Source organism: Poecile atricapillus, chromosome 3 (genome assembly GCF_030490865.1).
Source record: "Poecile atricapillus isolate bPoeAtr1 chromosome 3, bPoeAtr1.hap1, whole genome shotgun sequence".
Classification (NCBI taxonomy): domain Eukaryota; kingdom Metazoa; phylum Chordata; class Aves; order Passeriformes; family Paridae; genus Poecile; species Poecile atricapillus.
This window is the reverse complement of record NC_081251.1, coordinates 116,668,665-116,681,482: the sequence shown is the minus strand read 5'-3', so window position 1 is coordinate 116,681,482 and position 12,818 is coordinate 116,668,665. Positions and strand designations below refer to the sequence as shown.

The 12,818-nt window shown below is 50.9% G+C and overlaps 1 protein-coding gene across 1 annotated transcript; it reads right to left on the bottom strand.

Annotated features, from left to right (window-relative positions):
- Positions 1–2,143: 2,143 nt before the first annotated feature.
- Positions 2,144–8,523, bottom strand: LOC131576880 (extracellular matrix organizing protein FRAS1-like). Its single transcript, XM_058833960.1, has 9 exons — positions 7,781–8,523; positions 5,634–5,848; positions 4,480–4,630; positions 4,072–4,179; positions 3,746–3,905; positions 3,300–3,416; positions 3,080–3,206; positions 2,541–2,746; positions 2,144–2,230 (listed from the first exon to the last, which is right to left on the bottom strand). Exons 2-7 carry the CDS (start codon positions 5,682–5,684, stop codon positions 3,122–3,124), a joined length of 672 nt encoding a protein of 223 aa, XP_058689943.1. The 5' UTR covers positions 5,685–5,848; positions 7,781–8,523; the 3' UTR covers positions 2,144–2,230; positions 2,541–2,746; positions 3,080–3,121.
- Between the last annotated feature and the right edge of the window lie 4,295 nt (positions 8,524–12,818).

Sequence of the window (12,818 nt, the reverse complement as noted above, 5' to 3'; positions counted from 1 at the left end):
GGGAGAGAAGGAGACGGGAGAGAGAAACAGGAGAGAAAAGCAGAGAAAGGAGAGATAAAAGCAGAAAAGAGAGATAAAAGCGGAGAAGAGAGAGAAGCGCCTCACCGGAGCGGCCGCAGCCGCCTCCACCCGGTACTGGAGCAAATGGCGGCCGCCGCCCTTCCGGGGTTTAAATGCCCTCGGTCCCGCCCCGCGCAGCCGCTCTGGAGCCCCTCACACCTGTGCCGGCCCCGTCCCGCACACCTGAGGCGGCCCCGCGCCGCGCACGCGCTCTGCTGTCCCGAGCTGCGCACGCGCTCCGTGCCCCCGCCCCTCACACCTGTGCCGGGCCCCCCTCTCCCTGGCCTCGCCCCCTTCGTGCCGCGGTCCCGGGGCCGGGCGGGGGGGGGCCGAGTCCGCAACGGGAATCGCCGCCGCCATCCCGGGCCCGGAACCGATCCCGAGACCGATCCCGGACCCGAGACCCATCCCGGGCCCGAGACCGATCCCGAGACCGATCCCGGGCCCGGTGCCGCCTCGATCCGCCCGATGGGGGACAGGCGGCGCCGCCCGGGACCCCCGGCAGTTCCCAGGTGCGGTCGGGCTGTGCCCCGTGGCCCCGCTCCTCATGCGGCCCCGCCCCCCGTGCCGCTGGCCCGCGACTCTCGCTCGGCGCTGGTCGAGCCCCGGCCCGACCAGCGGGCCCCGACCCCGGCGGGGCCGCGGCTCGGGACGGGGTCTGCAGCGGGGCAGAGTCCTGCCGGTGTCCGCCGGCGGAGCGGTGCCGCCTCTCCCCCGGCCGGCCCCGGGTGGCGGGTCTCGGGGGTGGCGGAGCATGGCCGGATTGGGGCTGAGACAAGGCTGGGGACGGGGCACTCCCTCGCCGGGACTCGACTCCCCCTCCTGCCGCGATGCCGGGACGGGGCTGACCGAAAGCGGGTGACGGAGCCCGCAACCGGAGCTGGGATGGGGGGTTCGGGTCCTGCCGGTGTCCGCCCTGGGGTCCCGGGCGGTGCCGCCTCTCCCCCGTGGGGTGGATCGGGATCGGTACCGGGATCGCCGCGGGAGGGCGGTGCCGGCTGCGGGAGCGCTGCGGGTCCCGGTGCGGACGCGGCGCCCCGGCCTGGGCAGGGCCGGTCCCGCAGCCCCGGAGCGCTCCCGGCCCGTCCCCCCCCGCTCCGCCAGCCCCGAGGCCGCGGCGGGGCCCGAGCCGCGCTGGGCGCCCTCGTCTCCGTCCTTCCCTGCCCCGGCCCAGCAGCTCCGTGGGGCTCCGGCCCGCCGCGCCCCAGGGGAATGAGGGGGACCGGCGGGGCGGCGCAAGAAGGGACACCCCGATCACAGCGGGTGATTTTAGCTTTACTCTCTTCCGGAGGACAGGAAGAGGAACCCGGCTGCTCCTCGGCTGGCTCAGAGCTCCCACATGCCAGCGGTGGGAGCTGGCTTCCCCACCCTGCCCACTTAAGCCTGGGAGAGCTGGAGCAGCACGGAGGGAGGGCAGCCGTGCAGCTGCTAAGACGGGAGCAGGGGCAATTGACAGCTGCCCCTCCTCACCAGACTAAAAAAATACCCAGGTGGCTTTTCAGTTTTGGATTATCTTTATTTTACAGTTTATAAAAAGCTTTTCCCAATGCGTGTGCTCCATGAAACTTCCGTGCCGTCGTGCAAATTGCCGTGGACTTTGACTTCCATGTGCACCTGCTTCACTTTCCTGCCCTGGCCCTGGCAGAGGCCGCCGCGTCCCTCGGTGGATGAAGGTTCCTGACGGTGCAGCAGCGGCCGCCCGCCGCCTTCGGGGCGCCCCGGGGCAGCTCCACCTCGGGTGTTCAAGGGGAGCTCCTCAGGAGCACGGACCACCCCGTGAGGTGTCCTGCCTTTGCGATGGCATTAATTCCTTCAGGAACACGAATAATGTGTTTTTAAAGAGCCTTCTCATGAGTGCCTCAGGGAAAAAAAAAAATGAAATTACGGGACTAACATCCTAATCTTCATTTCTTGTATCAGAGGTGAATTCTGAAGGCCCAGAGTCTACAATTCACCAAGTGTTTGGGAGGTCCTGGACAGAGAAGTCCATTTTGGGCTACCAAAAGCACTGGGTACTACATACCTTGTAGAGAGCGTCCACCTTGAGAGTAAATCCATCAACTCCGGGCATGCTGCTCACCGAGTGGAACTCGGACAGCTGGGAAGCAAAGTGGGCGTCAAAAGGCACATCGGGGAAATACTTATCCCTCACTTCTGGCTGGTTTTGGTCCTGGAAAGTCAGAGAAGTGGCGTGAGGGATGCTGTCTGCTTTCCCAAGGGAGGCTGGAAGCCAGAGCCCCACCAAACACCTGTGTCAGGGATCTAGTCCGAATGCCCCATCTCCACACCTACACGTGGGCACCGATTCAGGAACACACTCCAAGGGTGGGGAAAAACTGATCTGGTGTTCACAGCTTGCAGCAGCAGCAGCAGCAGCAGCACAAAACATCCCCCACGGGCTCCCTTATCCCTTTGCAGCCACCACCTGCGGGTTGCCAGAGCAAATCCCAAACGGGAAGAAGCAGGAGCAGAGCACTCACCAGGAGGAGGAATCGGTGTTTCAGGTACTTGTTGGGCTGGATGCAGCCGTACCGGGGCCCCTCGTTGTAGACGGTACCCGTGGGGTCGAGGAAGGGCACGTAGCCATCCCTGCCTGTGCACAGGTTGACCTTCTCCAGCTGCAGCTTGTAAGCAGCGTTGAGGTTTTGTTCCGGGTGCCAGAGCACGTGCCCGTACAGGATCTGCCCTGGGGAGGTCGGGACAAAGAGGGGCAGGTGAAATTTCCCAAGCAGGAAAACGCTGCTAGAGCCAAGTGTCCGTGTTCAGAAGGGTTTGGGTTGTTTGGGAAGGGCTCGGTGGGTGGGAGTGACAAAACGCGGTGCCAGAGCACGCTGCTCTTTCACAGGGCTGTAAGATGTCAATGATTGCTGTAGAAGAGGCAAAGCTACCTGTGGGTTTTGCCCTTTCCTCTCCAGGGAATGGAAGCTGTGAAAGCAGAAACGCTGGGCACAAGCAGAAGAGGAGAGGTAAATCCTACCCTTGGAAAAAGCCCCCCTTGTAATCCATTTCTGCCAGAGACCTTTCCGATTTGGTGGGGTCCATTAGAAAAACCTTCTCGTCGTTACAGATCTGAAACTCTTGCATTCTGGGAGTAAACAACTGGAACTGGGCGGCTTGTCTGCTGGAAGGTGATCAGGATCAAAAACCTGCAATTGGGACAAGGAAGGAAACAAAGGGGAGATGAGGTCTGGACAGGTGTGCACCCCAAAGGGGCCGAGCCTGCCCTCCTGCCCTCTTACCGCTCGGGAGCGTGAGCCGTGCAGGGCAGGGGCTTGGCTCCAGGCTCTGCCCACGGCTGCGTGGGCTGCACCGTGCAGGGGATCAGGAACATGGTGTATTCTCCAGAGTAATCCTTCCTGGGAACAGACAGGAGACCCTGCAGCCACCAAGCAGAGCTCAAAGCTCTTCACCCAGGGCAGCACCTCTCCCTTGCCCCAGCAATGTCATCCGGCAGTCCCCGAGGGCCAAGTGTGACTCTGGGATCAGTCTATCCACAGGCTTCACCGCTGGAAAAATTCCTTTCCAAGAGGCTGAGCTGATTTTTCTCTCAGTACAGCAGTGCTCCAGCTCTAACCAAGCTCCTGAGCATTCCGTGCTATTGCTGGCGTGGCTGCTGGAGGGGTGCCAGGGAGAACGTGGTGCTGTGGGGGAAGCTGCTGGAGGGGACTGCACCCCCAGCCCTCACCTGTTGTAGGAGCTGGTTGCTCTCCAGAGCTGGTAGGGAGAATCAAAAGTCTGAGCACTCCACAGCAGCTGCAGGTCAAATTCGATGCCTCCCAGGTGCTCTGGAGTTCTCAAAGAGGACCTGACATCTGGCAGGCTGTGGTGCTCCGTGACAAACAGCGCTGGGGGAGGACAAGGAGGTGACGGGAGGCAGAGTGCGGAGAGGCCCCACCTCGCAGGGCCAGAGGGGCTCCCGGCAGGGACAGGGACTCGTTCCGCTGCCTGTGCCGTCAGAGCAGAGCTCTGTGTGACCCTGCTCTGTGTCCCTGCCAGGATCACTGCCCTCACCTCTGAACTTGGCCTGCGTCCTGAACTCGCTGACCAGCCGTCCGTCCTCGCGGGTGTAGATGGGGATTATCTGCAGGCGGGCCGAGAGCACGCTGTCCGTCTGGATCCCTGCAAGGACAGCGCCACTGGGAGCCCACACAGCACCTTCGCTCTCCTCTGCTGGGCTCTGCCAGCCCCAGAAGCGTTTGGGACACCTCCACAAGGCAGGGTTCAGTTGGGATCACCCTCCAGTGAGCCAGCTGCACGCTCCCTCTGCCAGCCATCGGCTGCCTAAGCCCCCCGCAAGCACAGAGGAAGGCAATATTCCGAGTTCCCCGCTCCCTCAGGACTCTGGGGGCAGTGCAGGAACTAAGGGGAAAACATGAAGGAAGCACTTCTTCCATAGCCCTTGGAGTGCCTCAGGCTCACCTGTCCTCCAGAGAACGGTGTCGTAGAAGAAGGAGAACTCCATCTCGGTGCGGTGCTCCAGGGAAGCCCAGCCCCTCGGTGCCGTCACACAGATGTAGGACACGGAGAGAGGGACGTGGACTGTCAGGAAGGACTGGGCAGAGTCCCTTACCTGGCAATAAAACCCCAAAAAGGGGGTTATGCACCTTCCAGTGAAGTCAGAGGTGACTCTGGACGTTCTTTACGTGCAGGCACCTCAGACAAACCTGCATTGTAATCCAGGGGCAGCGCTAAGGCTCCCTGGGACCACCGGACAAAGGAACTCTGGGCACAATTTCACCTCAAAACCCCCCTGATTTCCAAGGCTGTGAATTAAAAATGAGCAATTCTGCTTGCTCAGGCCTCCCAGAGCTCTCCATTCATTATCTGCAGAGTGCAGCTGTACTTTGTACGCCCTGGAGAATTCGGGGAGATGTTCCAGCCTGGCTGGGGCCAGGCTCCACATGCTCCACTGGGCACTTTCTCCGGCCAAGCGGCTCCTCTGGGTTTGTGCAAACAATTGGAGCTATAAAAGGAAACTTCATGAACAAGTTCCAGGCTGGCAGGAATTAAGAGAGATGATGCTGGTCCAAGCAATGTGGGCTGGGAATTTAATGGAAGAGCCTGGGGGAGACGGAGTGGTCTGCAGATGGATAATGCAGCCAGGAGAGGACAGTGAGATACCCCAAACAGGGAAAGCCATTCGTTTCTAGAGGAACATTTTTGGCTTTTGGTCTCTTAATTACGGAATGAGCTAAAATATCCCATGTTGTGGAGCATGGACTGAGCTGCCTCTGCTCTGTCCTCTGCTCATTTCTATTGGCCGAGAACACAGCCAAAATTATAAAAGAGAGCCCAGCTGAGAACGTTTTGTATTTCCAGTATGGCCCTACATTAAAAAAACCCGGTATTTTCCTGGCACTCTGAAGATTTAGAGAATAAAATAAATGGAAAACGAATGAAATGGAAAATAAATGAAATAAATGCACACAGCGCTGTTTTCTTCCAGGTTAGAGGGGGGGAAAAGCCACGCTCCACCTGTGCAGGGCAGAGCAGCAGCTCCACGCAACGCAGAGCTGTGCCTGAGAACTGAGAGAGATCTGGGATACCTGGAGAGCTCTGGATGGGCCTCTCACCTGGAAGTCAGCGGTGACAGAGCCCCCACAGACATCAATTAACTCGGTCATGTCGTAATAAGCGTCGAAGGTCCAGATGCAGCTCTTGAGGCTGAGGTGCTGGTACAGCTGGATGCTCTTGGGCTCCCTCACCGCGGGCTCCAGCTGCTAGGGGCGGTCGTAGCCCGGGCCCAGCACGAAGCTGTCCTGGGTCACCTCGTCCAGGAACCCTGCCTCTGAGAGAGAGAAGTCAGGACACTGATCCCTCCCCATTTGAAACAGCCCCAGGCCAAGAATGGGGGCCTTGCTTCACTCTTGAATCAACGGGAGCTCCTCTCCCTTCATTATCCTGGAGGTCAAACTGGACATACTCAGGTCTTCACAGGGGAAAATCTAACAGGAATGGCATCCTAAAAAACCAAACCTAGGGACCTGCTGATTCAAGGCTGAAGTGAACCTTTAAGAAATGAGGAACAGGTTGAGTATGGAATTATCAGAGCGCAGCACAACTTGCTGCCTGTTGGGGAGGGTGAAACAGGGAAACCTTATGAATGTGATGGTTTGGCAGAAGATTCTGAAAAAAGAAGGCTAGAATCGAAGTAGAAACGAAAGCCTGCTTTGAGTCATAAGATACAGAGTACTGGTTACTATATGACCAAAGAACAATAGCCTAGCCAGCTAAAGGAGAATCCTGCTGATAAAACAATGTCCTTCTGCTGACAGAAAGCCCAAAGGTCAAGAAGCAAGGGAAGAACTCGTAAAGCTTGTAGAACCTCAAATGCAACACTGTATGTAAAATCTTTAGTGGGTGTATCTCGTGGTGATTGGTTACTGGGAATTAGAATATTCACTATAGAAAAAGATAGATTGGATTGTAACAAGAACTTCGCTCTCTTAGCTTTTCTATCTTAAACCTCTCTTAACCTCTCTCTTAGCTTTTCTCTCTTACCTCTTAACCTCTCTCGTACCTCTCGGCTCTTCTCTCGTACCCCTTTACTCCTCTCTCAGCTCCCCTCTCCCCCTCTCTTACCTCTTCCACTCTTTCCCTCTCTTACTCTTTCCTTCTTGGGTTTTCCCCTCTTACCCCTCTCTTGTCTCCCCCCTCTTATCCCTCCCTGGTTTCCCCCGCTCTCCCTCTGTTGCTCTTACTCCCTCCTTCCCCTTTTCCATCCTCTCCTCTCCTGCTCTCCCCGTTCTCTCCCTCCTCCCCCGGACCACGTGGACGCCGAGGCTGGTGGCGGACACAGCTCTCCCCTCTCTTTACCCATATAATAAACTGCACATACCTGAACAGCTTGACCCTGGAGAATTCTCCCACCGTGAGCGAGCGTTTTACACAGCAATATCTAAGCAATGATTTCTAAACATTTATCCAAGCTTGAACAGCTTATTCCTAATTATCACCACCTTTATAACCAGCACTCGACTGCCCCTGCAATACACAGGCACAGGGAGGACACTGCAGTTATTTACACAACAGAACAAGTAACACACCAAATGAAACACCCAGCGCTACACCTCACTTCTGGAAACAAAACCTGGGCGCACACTTTAGTGTGCAAAACCCCTGTAAGAATAAAACCTGCTTTAAATATCTTAGGCATCGAGCCACACACATGCCTATGAAATTCAGCGCAGCAGTGACAAAAAAGGGAATTATTTCCTTAACCTGCGAATAATCACCTCTAAGATTCTGTGATGCAGTTGCCACTGCACACAGCCACAAGCGGCCTTTTTATTAACAGGCAAAAGAACAAAGGCAATCCCAATTTCTCCCTTCTTGTCTGCAAAGAAACAGAGAAGGGAGAGATGCTTCTCAGAGGAGCATGGTAAAAAGACACGTGGTGTAGAATATGGAACAGCTGATGGTTCAGCATCTCTTCCACTGCAAGATCTAGGGGATATCTGATGATACCCTGGAGGCAGGAGTAGGAATATAAAGGAGCTCAAGGCTATCTGCTCTTAGGTTTTAGCACTGTGACCTTTACCTTAACTTACATTTAAGTGTTTCTTACAGTGTAAATCCCTTGTGTTTTGATTTTAACAGAGTACAAGAATTCAGTGAAGTAACAGTGGCATACAGCCTTTAATTTCCCCTGGTCTTCTCACCCAGCAATGAGGTCTCACAACATCAATACAACAATAAATAGTTATAGAAGGTAACTCACTGTGCTGAAGAGTTCTTCAGAAGGATGGGAGCCACAATTGAGGCAGATCCTTGGACAGACAAGCCAGAGGTGTTTAGGCCTTGTGTTTCCTTGTTACCCCAGAACCAGCCCCTAAAAGGGAACACAAAGTTCACACGCTTGTATTTGAAATGAACACCATATAAAGAACAAAACATCCTAAAAAAGCTACATATCATACAAATAATCCAGCTAGCTTCTTTATGCTGCTTTTCTGTGGAGCAACAACTTTACAGAAGTAGATCTTGCTCTATCAATACAATGTTTTATTATTGATGGGCTTGTTAAAATCAGAGTGAACTCCAAGCACCCAGATATTCACAGCAGGCAAACATCTCTCTGAATACAACTGAAAAGGCCAGAAGGGCTGCTCCATGTTACCTGTAATAGCCATGTTTGTCTCTGGAGTACATCAGGTGATCAATGCATGGCCTTTCATCTATTTTTTTTTCCCCCCCTGTGTTCCTCCTTTCCATCCTTCTGCGTAGCCTTGTAGCAGATAAATCTGTTCAATAAAGGGCCCACCTGACTCTGAGCAGAAGGCAAAGCAGAGGATTTGTCAGCATGAAAACCCACACTGCAAAGATGAACGGGCATCAGTGGCAGTTAAAAATCTGCTAGAAATGCTAATATACTAATATACACTACCCTCTTCCCTGATTTCCATATAAAAAAGGAAAGGAAGTTGTGTGTGAGCCAGAAAAGCTAAAAGGCTCGGGCAATGTGCTCACCTGCCATCCCACACAGCTGGGTGTGACTTAATGCACCAAACACCAGGGAATCGTTGCCAGCTGGGCGATGGACACCACGAAGCACACAGGTTTTCAGTGCTGGCAGCAGCTGCAACGGGAGGATTGCCTCTGAGAAACTTACCAAAACAATGAAAATAATAATAAAAAAAAAAATTAACATCTATTTCCACAACATGTGTTTAAATTTATATACTATATTCATTTATATATAACACACAATATATAAAGTATCAAAATATATTATTTTAACATGTATACATATATTATTATATATTAAATATATTATATACATTTTAATTATATATATATTTATTATATATATAATACATCTATTAAATAAATATAATGTAGATATATAGATTAAACATAAACCTGTTTGTATATATTTGCATTACTTCTATTTCTTTACTTTTCTGGTTGCACATATCTCTATATCTTGATATATTTAATATACATTTCTATGTTTTTATTTTTGTAGTATTTATTTAAAAGCCCCGAAGCAAACCTAATAAAAACCAAACAGTCCCTTTATCTTAAACGGTATTTAAAAATCTTTTAATATATATTTTTTATCATATTTATATACCTTGTTGATATACATAACACATAACATATCCTAAAATATATCATATTACCATCTATACGTACAGAAATCATATTATAGATTATAAATCAATATATATGCATATATTTCTATTACTTATTTTTACTTATTTTTATGCCTACATATATATATATATATTTCTCTATACCTTTACATATTCATTCTTGAAATATTTTATTTATTTTTTTCTTATTTATTTAAAAACCCTGCCTCTAACTAAATAAAAACCAAGCAGCCCGTTTATCTTCAATATTTTTTAATATCTATTTTGATCATCATTATACTTCCAGGTATATACTCGGTGGATAAAGTCCCCCCGACCCGCCCGCACCTCTCACCGTTCCGGCACACAGAGCATCCCCTCCTCGGGCCGCTCTGGACCCAGCGCCGGGGAGCGACCGTTGGGAGCCGAAGCCATCGGGGGGTTCCTCCATTTCCCCGGGCCGGGGGGAGAGCACGGAGCGAGAGGAGCGGCGGGAAGGTACGGGTCGCCGCGAGGGCCAAACCCAAAAACGCGGCCGCGGCAAGGACCCCGTCAGAGAGAGGCGTCCTCACCGCTGCCTGTCGGCGCCCGGCTGGCTCGCGTCCGGCCCCGGCGCCGCTGAGCGTACAGCCCGTGTCGGCACGGCCGGAAAAGCCGCGGAAAATTGCGCCGGAGCGGCGTCGGCGTCGGGGTGTTTGTCAGGCAGTCGAGTAAAACACCCACCGCCCGGGGTCCTTGCATTTTCCCGCCTTTTCGGCCGCCATGCTTGGAAGGTCAAAGCCAGCCGCGACTCGGCAGCCATCTTGTGAGGGGCGTGACGTCACTTCCGCCCTTCCTCGCCGCCATCTTTGTTGTGGCTGAAGCCACTTCCGGCCGAGCGGCCATCTTTGTTGTGGCACGATCGAGGCCCCCGCTGCTCTCAGCGCGTCTGTCTACCTTACTTGCCTGAACGAAAAACCCGACGAAGCCGGCCGACTCCGAGCACTCCGGCTGATTTTCCGCCGACTTTCCCGGGGCGAGGACGGTGGCGGCGGGGCTCAGCGGCTCCGGAGCTGGGCGGCGGCTGCGCCTGCGGCGGCAGGCATTGGAGTCGACGCCTCTGCCGGGGTCCTACCGGCCGGCCGCAAACTTCAGTGTGGCAATCAGCCCGACCCGGCTCCTGCGGGGGGGGGTCCCGGCTCGACACGGCACGCCTCGGTTCGGTTCGGCTCGGCTCGGCTCGGCTCGGCTCGGCTCGGCTCGGCTCGGCTCGGTTCGGCTCCGCTCGGCTCGGCTCGGTTCGGCTCCGCTCGGCTCGGCCCCGCCCGCGCCGGGGCACAGCTGCAGTACCGCTCTGTGGCCACAAGGTGGCAGCACTGCCGCAGAGCTCAGCCCGGGGCTGGGCGGGGATCGCCCCCCCACGTGCAAAGAAGCCCGGCAAGAAAGAACGTGTGCAACCCCCTTCCAAAAACCCTTCTCCAAGGAACGCCCCAAAAAACCCCCCATCGGAACTTAGCAAGCCCTGCCTCGAACCAAATAAAAAGCAAAAAGGCCCTTCATTTAAATATTTTTAATATCTATTTCTGTCATATTGAACTTCTTTATTTATACAAATAGATATAATACATAACAGATATTAAAATATATTCTATTAGCATAATAGATAATAGATATTAAAATTTATTATATAAACATCTATCCATATAGTTTTCATACTGAATATTAATCTACTTGTCTAGATTAAATTACTTGTATTTATTTCTTTTTTATGGCTATATATATTAATATATATATATGTACCACCCTATATTCATTTTTGGAGTATAGATGTGTATACTTTCCTTTCTATATTATTTATTCAAAAGCCCTGCTTGTAACAAAATAAAAAATAAAAAGTCCCTTGATTTAAATAGTTTTAATATCTATTTCTATCATATTGATCTTCTATATTTATACACGCAGATGTAATGCATAACAGATATAAAATATATTACCATTTATCCATATAGTTTTCATACTGAATATTAATCTACTTGTCTAGATATTGATTACATGTATTTATTTCTATTTTATGGCTATATATATTAATATATATATATATATATATATCTCCCTCTATTTATTTCTTTAGTATAGATGTGTATATTTTCATTTCTATATTATTCATTTAAATGCCATGCCTCTAACCAAATAATAAACAAGAAGTCCCTTCAGTTAAATATTTTTAATATCTATTTTTATCATACTGATTTCTTTATTTATACATATAGATACAATGCATAACATGTATTAAAATACATTACCATCTATCCGTATATTTTTCATATTGAATATTAACCTGCTTTTCTAGATTTAGATAACTTGTATTTATTTCTTTCTTATGGCTATGTATATATCTATATCTATCTATCTATCTATCTATCTATCTATCTATCTATCTATCTGTCTCCCTATATACATTTCTTTATTCTAGATGTGTATATTTTCATTTCTATATTATTCATTTAAATGCCATGCCTCTAACCAAATAATAAACAAAAAGTCCCTTCCTTAAAATATTTTTAATATTTACTTCTATCATACTGATCTTCTATATTTATAGACATAGATATGTTGCATAACAGATATTAAAATTTATTATATTAGCATCTATCCATATAGTTTTCATACTGAATATTAATCTACTTGTCTAGATATGGATTACATGTATTTATTTCTTTTTTATCTCTCTCTCTCTCTATATATATATCTACCTAGCTCCCCTATATTTATTTTTACAGGTATATATTTCTCTTTCTGATGTTCTGCTTTTTGAAATTTGCATTTCTTTCTCTTTGAAACTCTACCCATTCATTCAGCTGACAGGTCAGAATGACAAAAATATAAAGCCCTGGTGAACCCCGAGTGCAGAACGCGCTCGTCACTATGGAACTTAGGCACAGAAATTTGTCTCGGTGCATTTTAGTACCTCATGGATGCACAGATGTGTTTTATACACTCACTTTTTACAGGGAAGTAAGAGGTGGAAAAACAAAAGCCACTTTCTTAACCCTAAGCCGTTCCTGACATAACAAAACCCTAAAGACGGCGTGCACAGAGAGGGGGTTTCTTTCCAAGGGAATTTAGAGAGATCCATTCCTGTTCCTTGCCAATGCCTACCGTAAAAACCAGAACAGCTCCACAGGTTTTTGGATTCTGCATCCAGCCCTCGCAGGGAATTTCCTGGCAGCTCGGGGTCCCCTCTGGGCAAGGGTACCCGGCACGAGCCCTCCCCATTCCCCGCTCACCTTGCTCCTCCAGCGCAGCGCCTGCCTCCCTCTGCCGGGGACCTCGGCGTGCCCCAAGGGACAGGGGAGCCCCCCAGTGCCCACCCCGTCCCCCTCAGCCTTTGCTCCTCACCCCCAAAGAAGGCACAGAACAACTCCAACTGCCCTGGACAGCAGCACCCTGCTTTATTGGAAGCCCTTCTAGGACTAGACCCCCTCCCAAAAAGGAGCTGTGCTGCAACAAGAAAAGGGGGGCAGGTGCCAGAAATCCCTCCCCAAAAACCCCAGGCACAGGCCAGAGGCAGAAAGAGGGAGTGGTGGCAGAGAGGACACAGGAAGAAAAGAAAGAACAAAAGAATGGGCTGTAGGATGAAATAGAAAAACAAAACAAAACGGAAAAAAAACCAAACCAAACCAAATCACCAAAAAACCACCA

Coding starts and splice junctions, on each gene's coding strand:
- LOC131576880 (XM_058833960.1), bottom strand. CDS start 5,684: ATGACCGAGTTAATTGATGTCTGTGGGGGCTCTGTCACCGCTGACTTC. Junction 4,180..4,479: donor CACCGTTCTCTGGAGGACAG/GTGAGCCTGAGG, acceptor CTGTCCTTGCAG/GGATCCAGACGGACAGCGTG. Junction 3,906..4,071: donor GACGCAGGCCAAGTTCAGAG/GTGAGGGCAGTG, acceptor GTCCTCCCCCAG/CGCTGTTTGTCACGGAGCAC.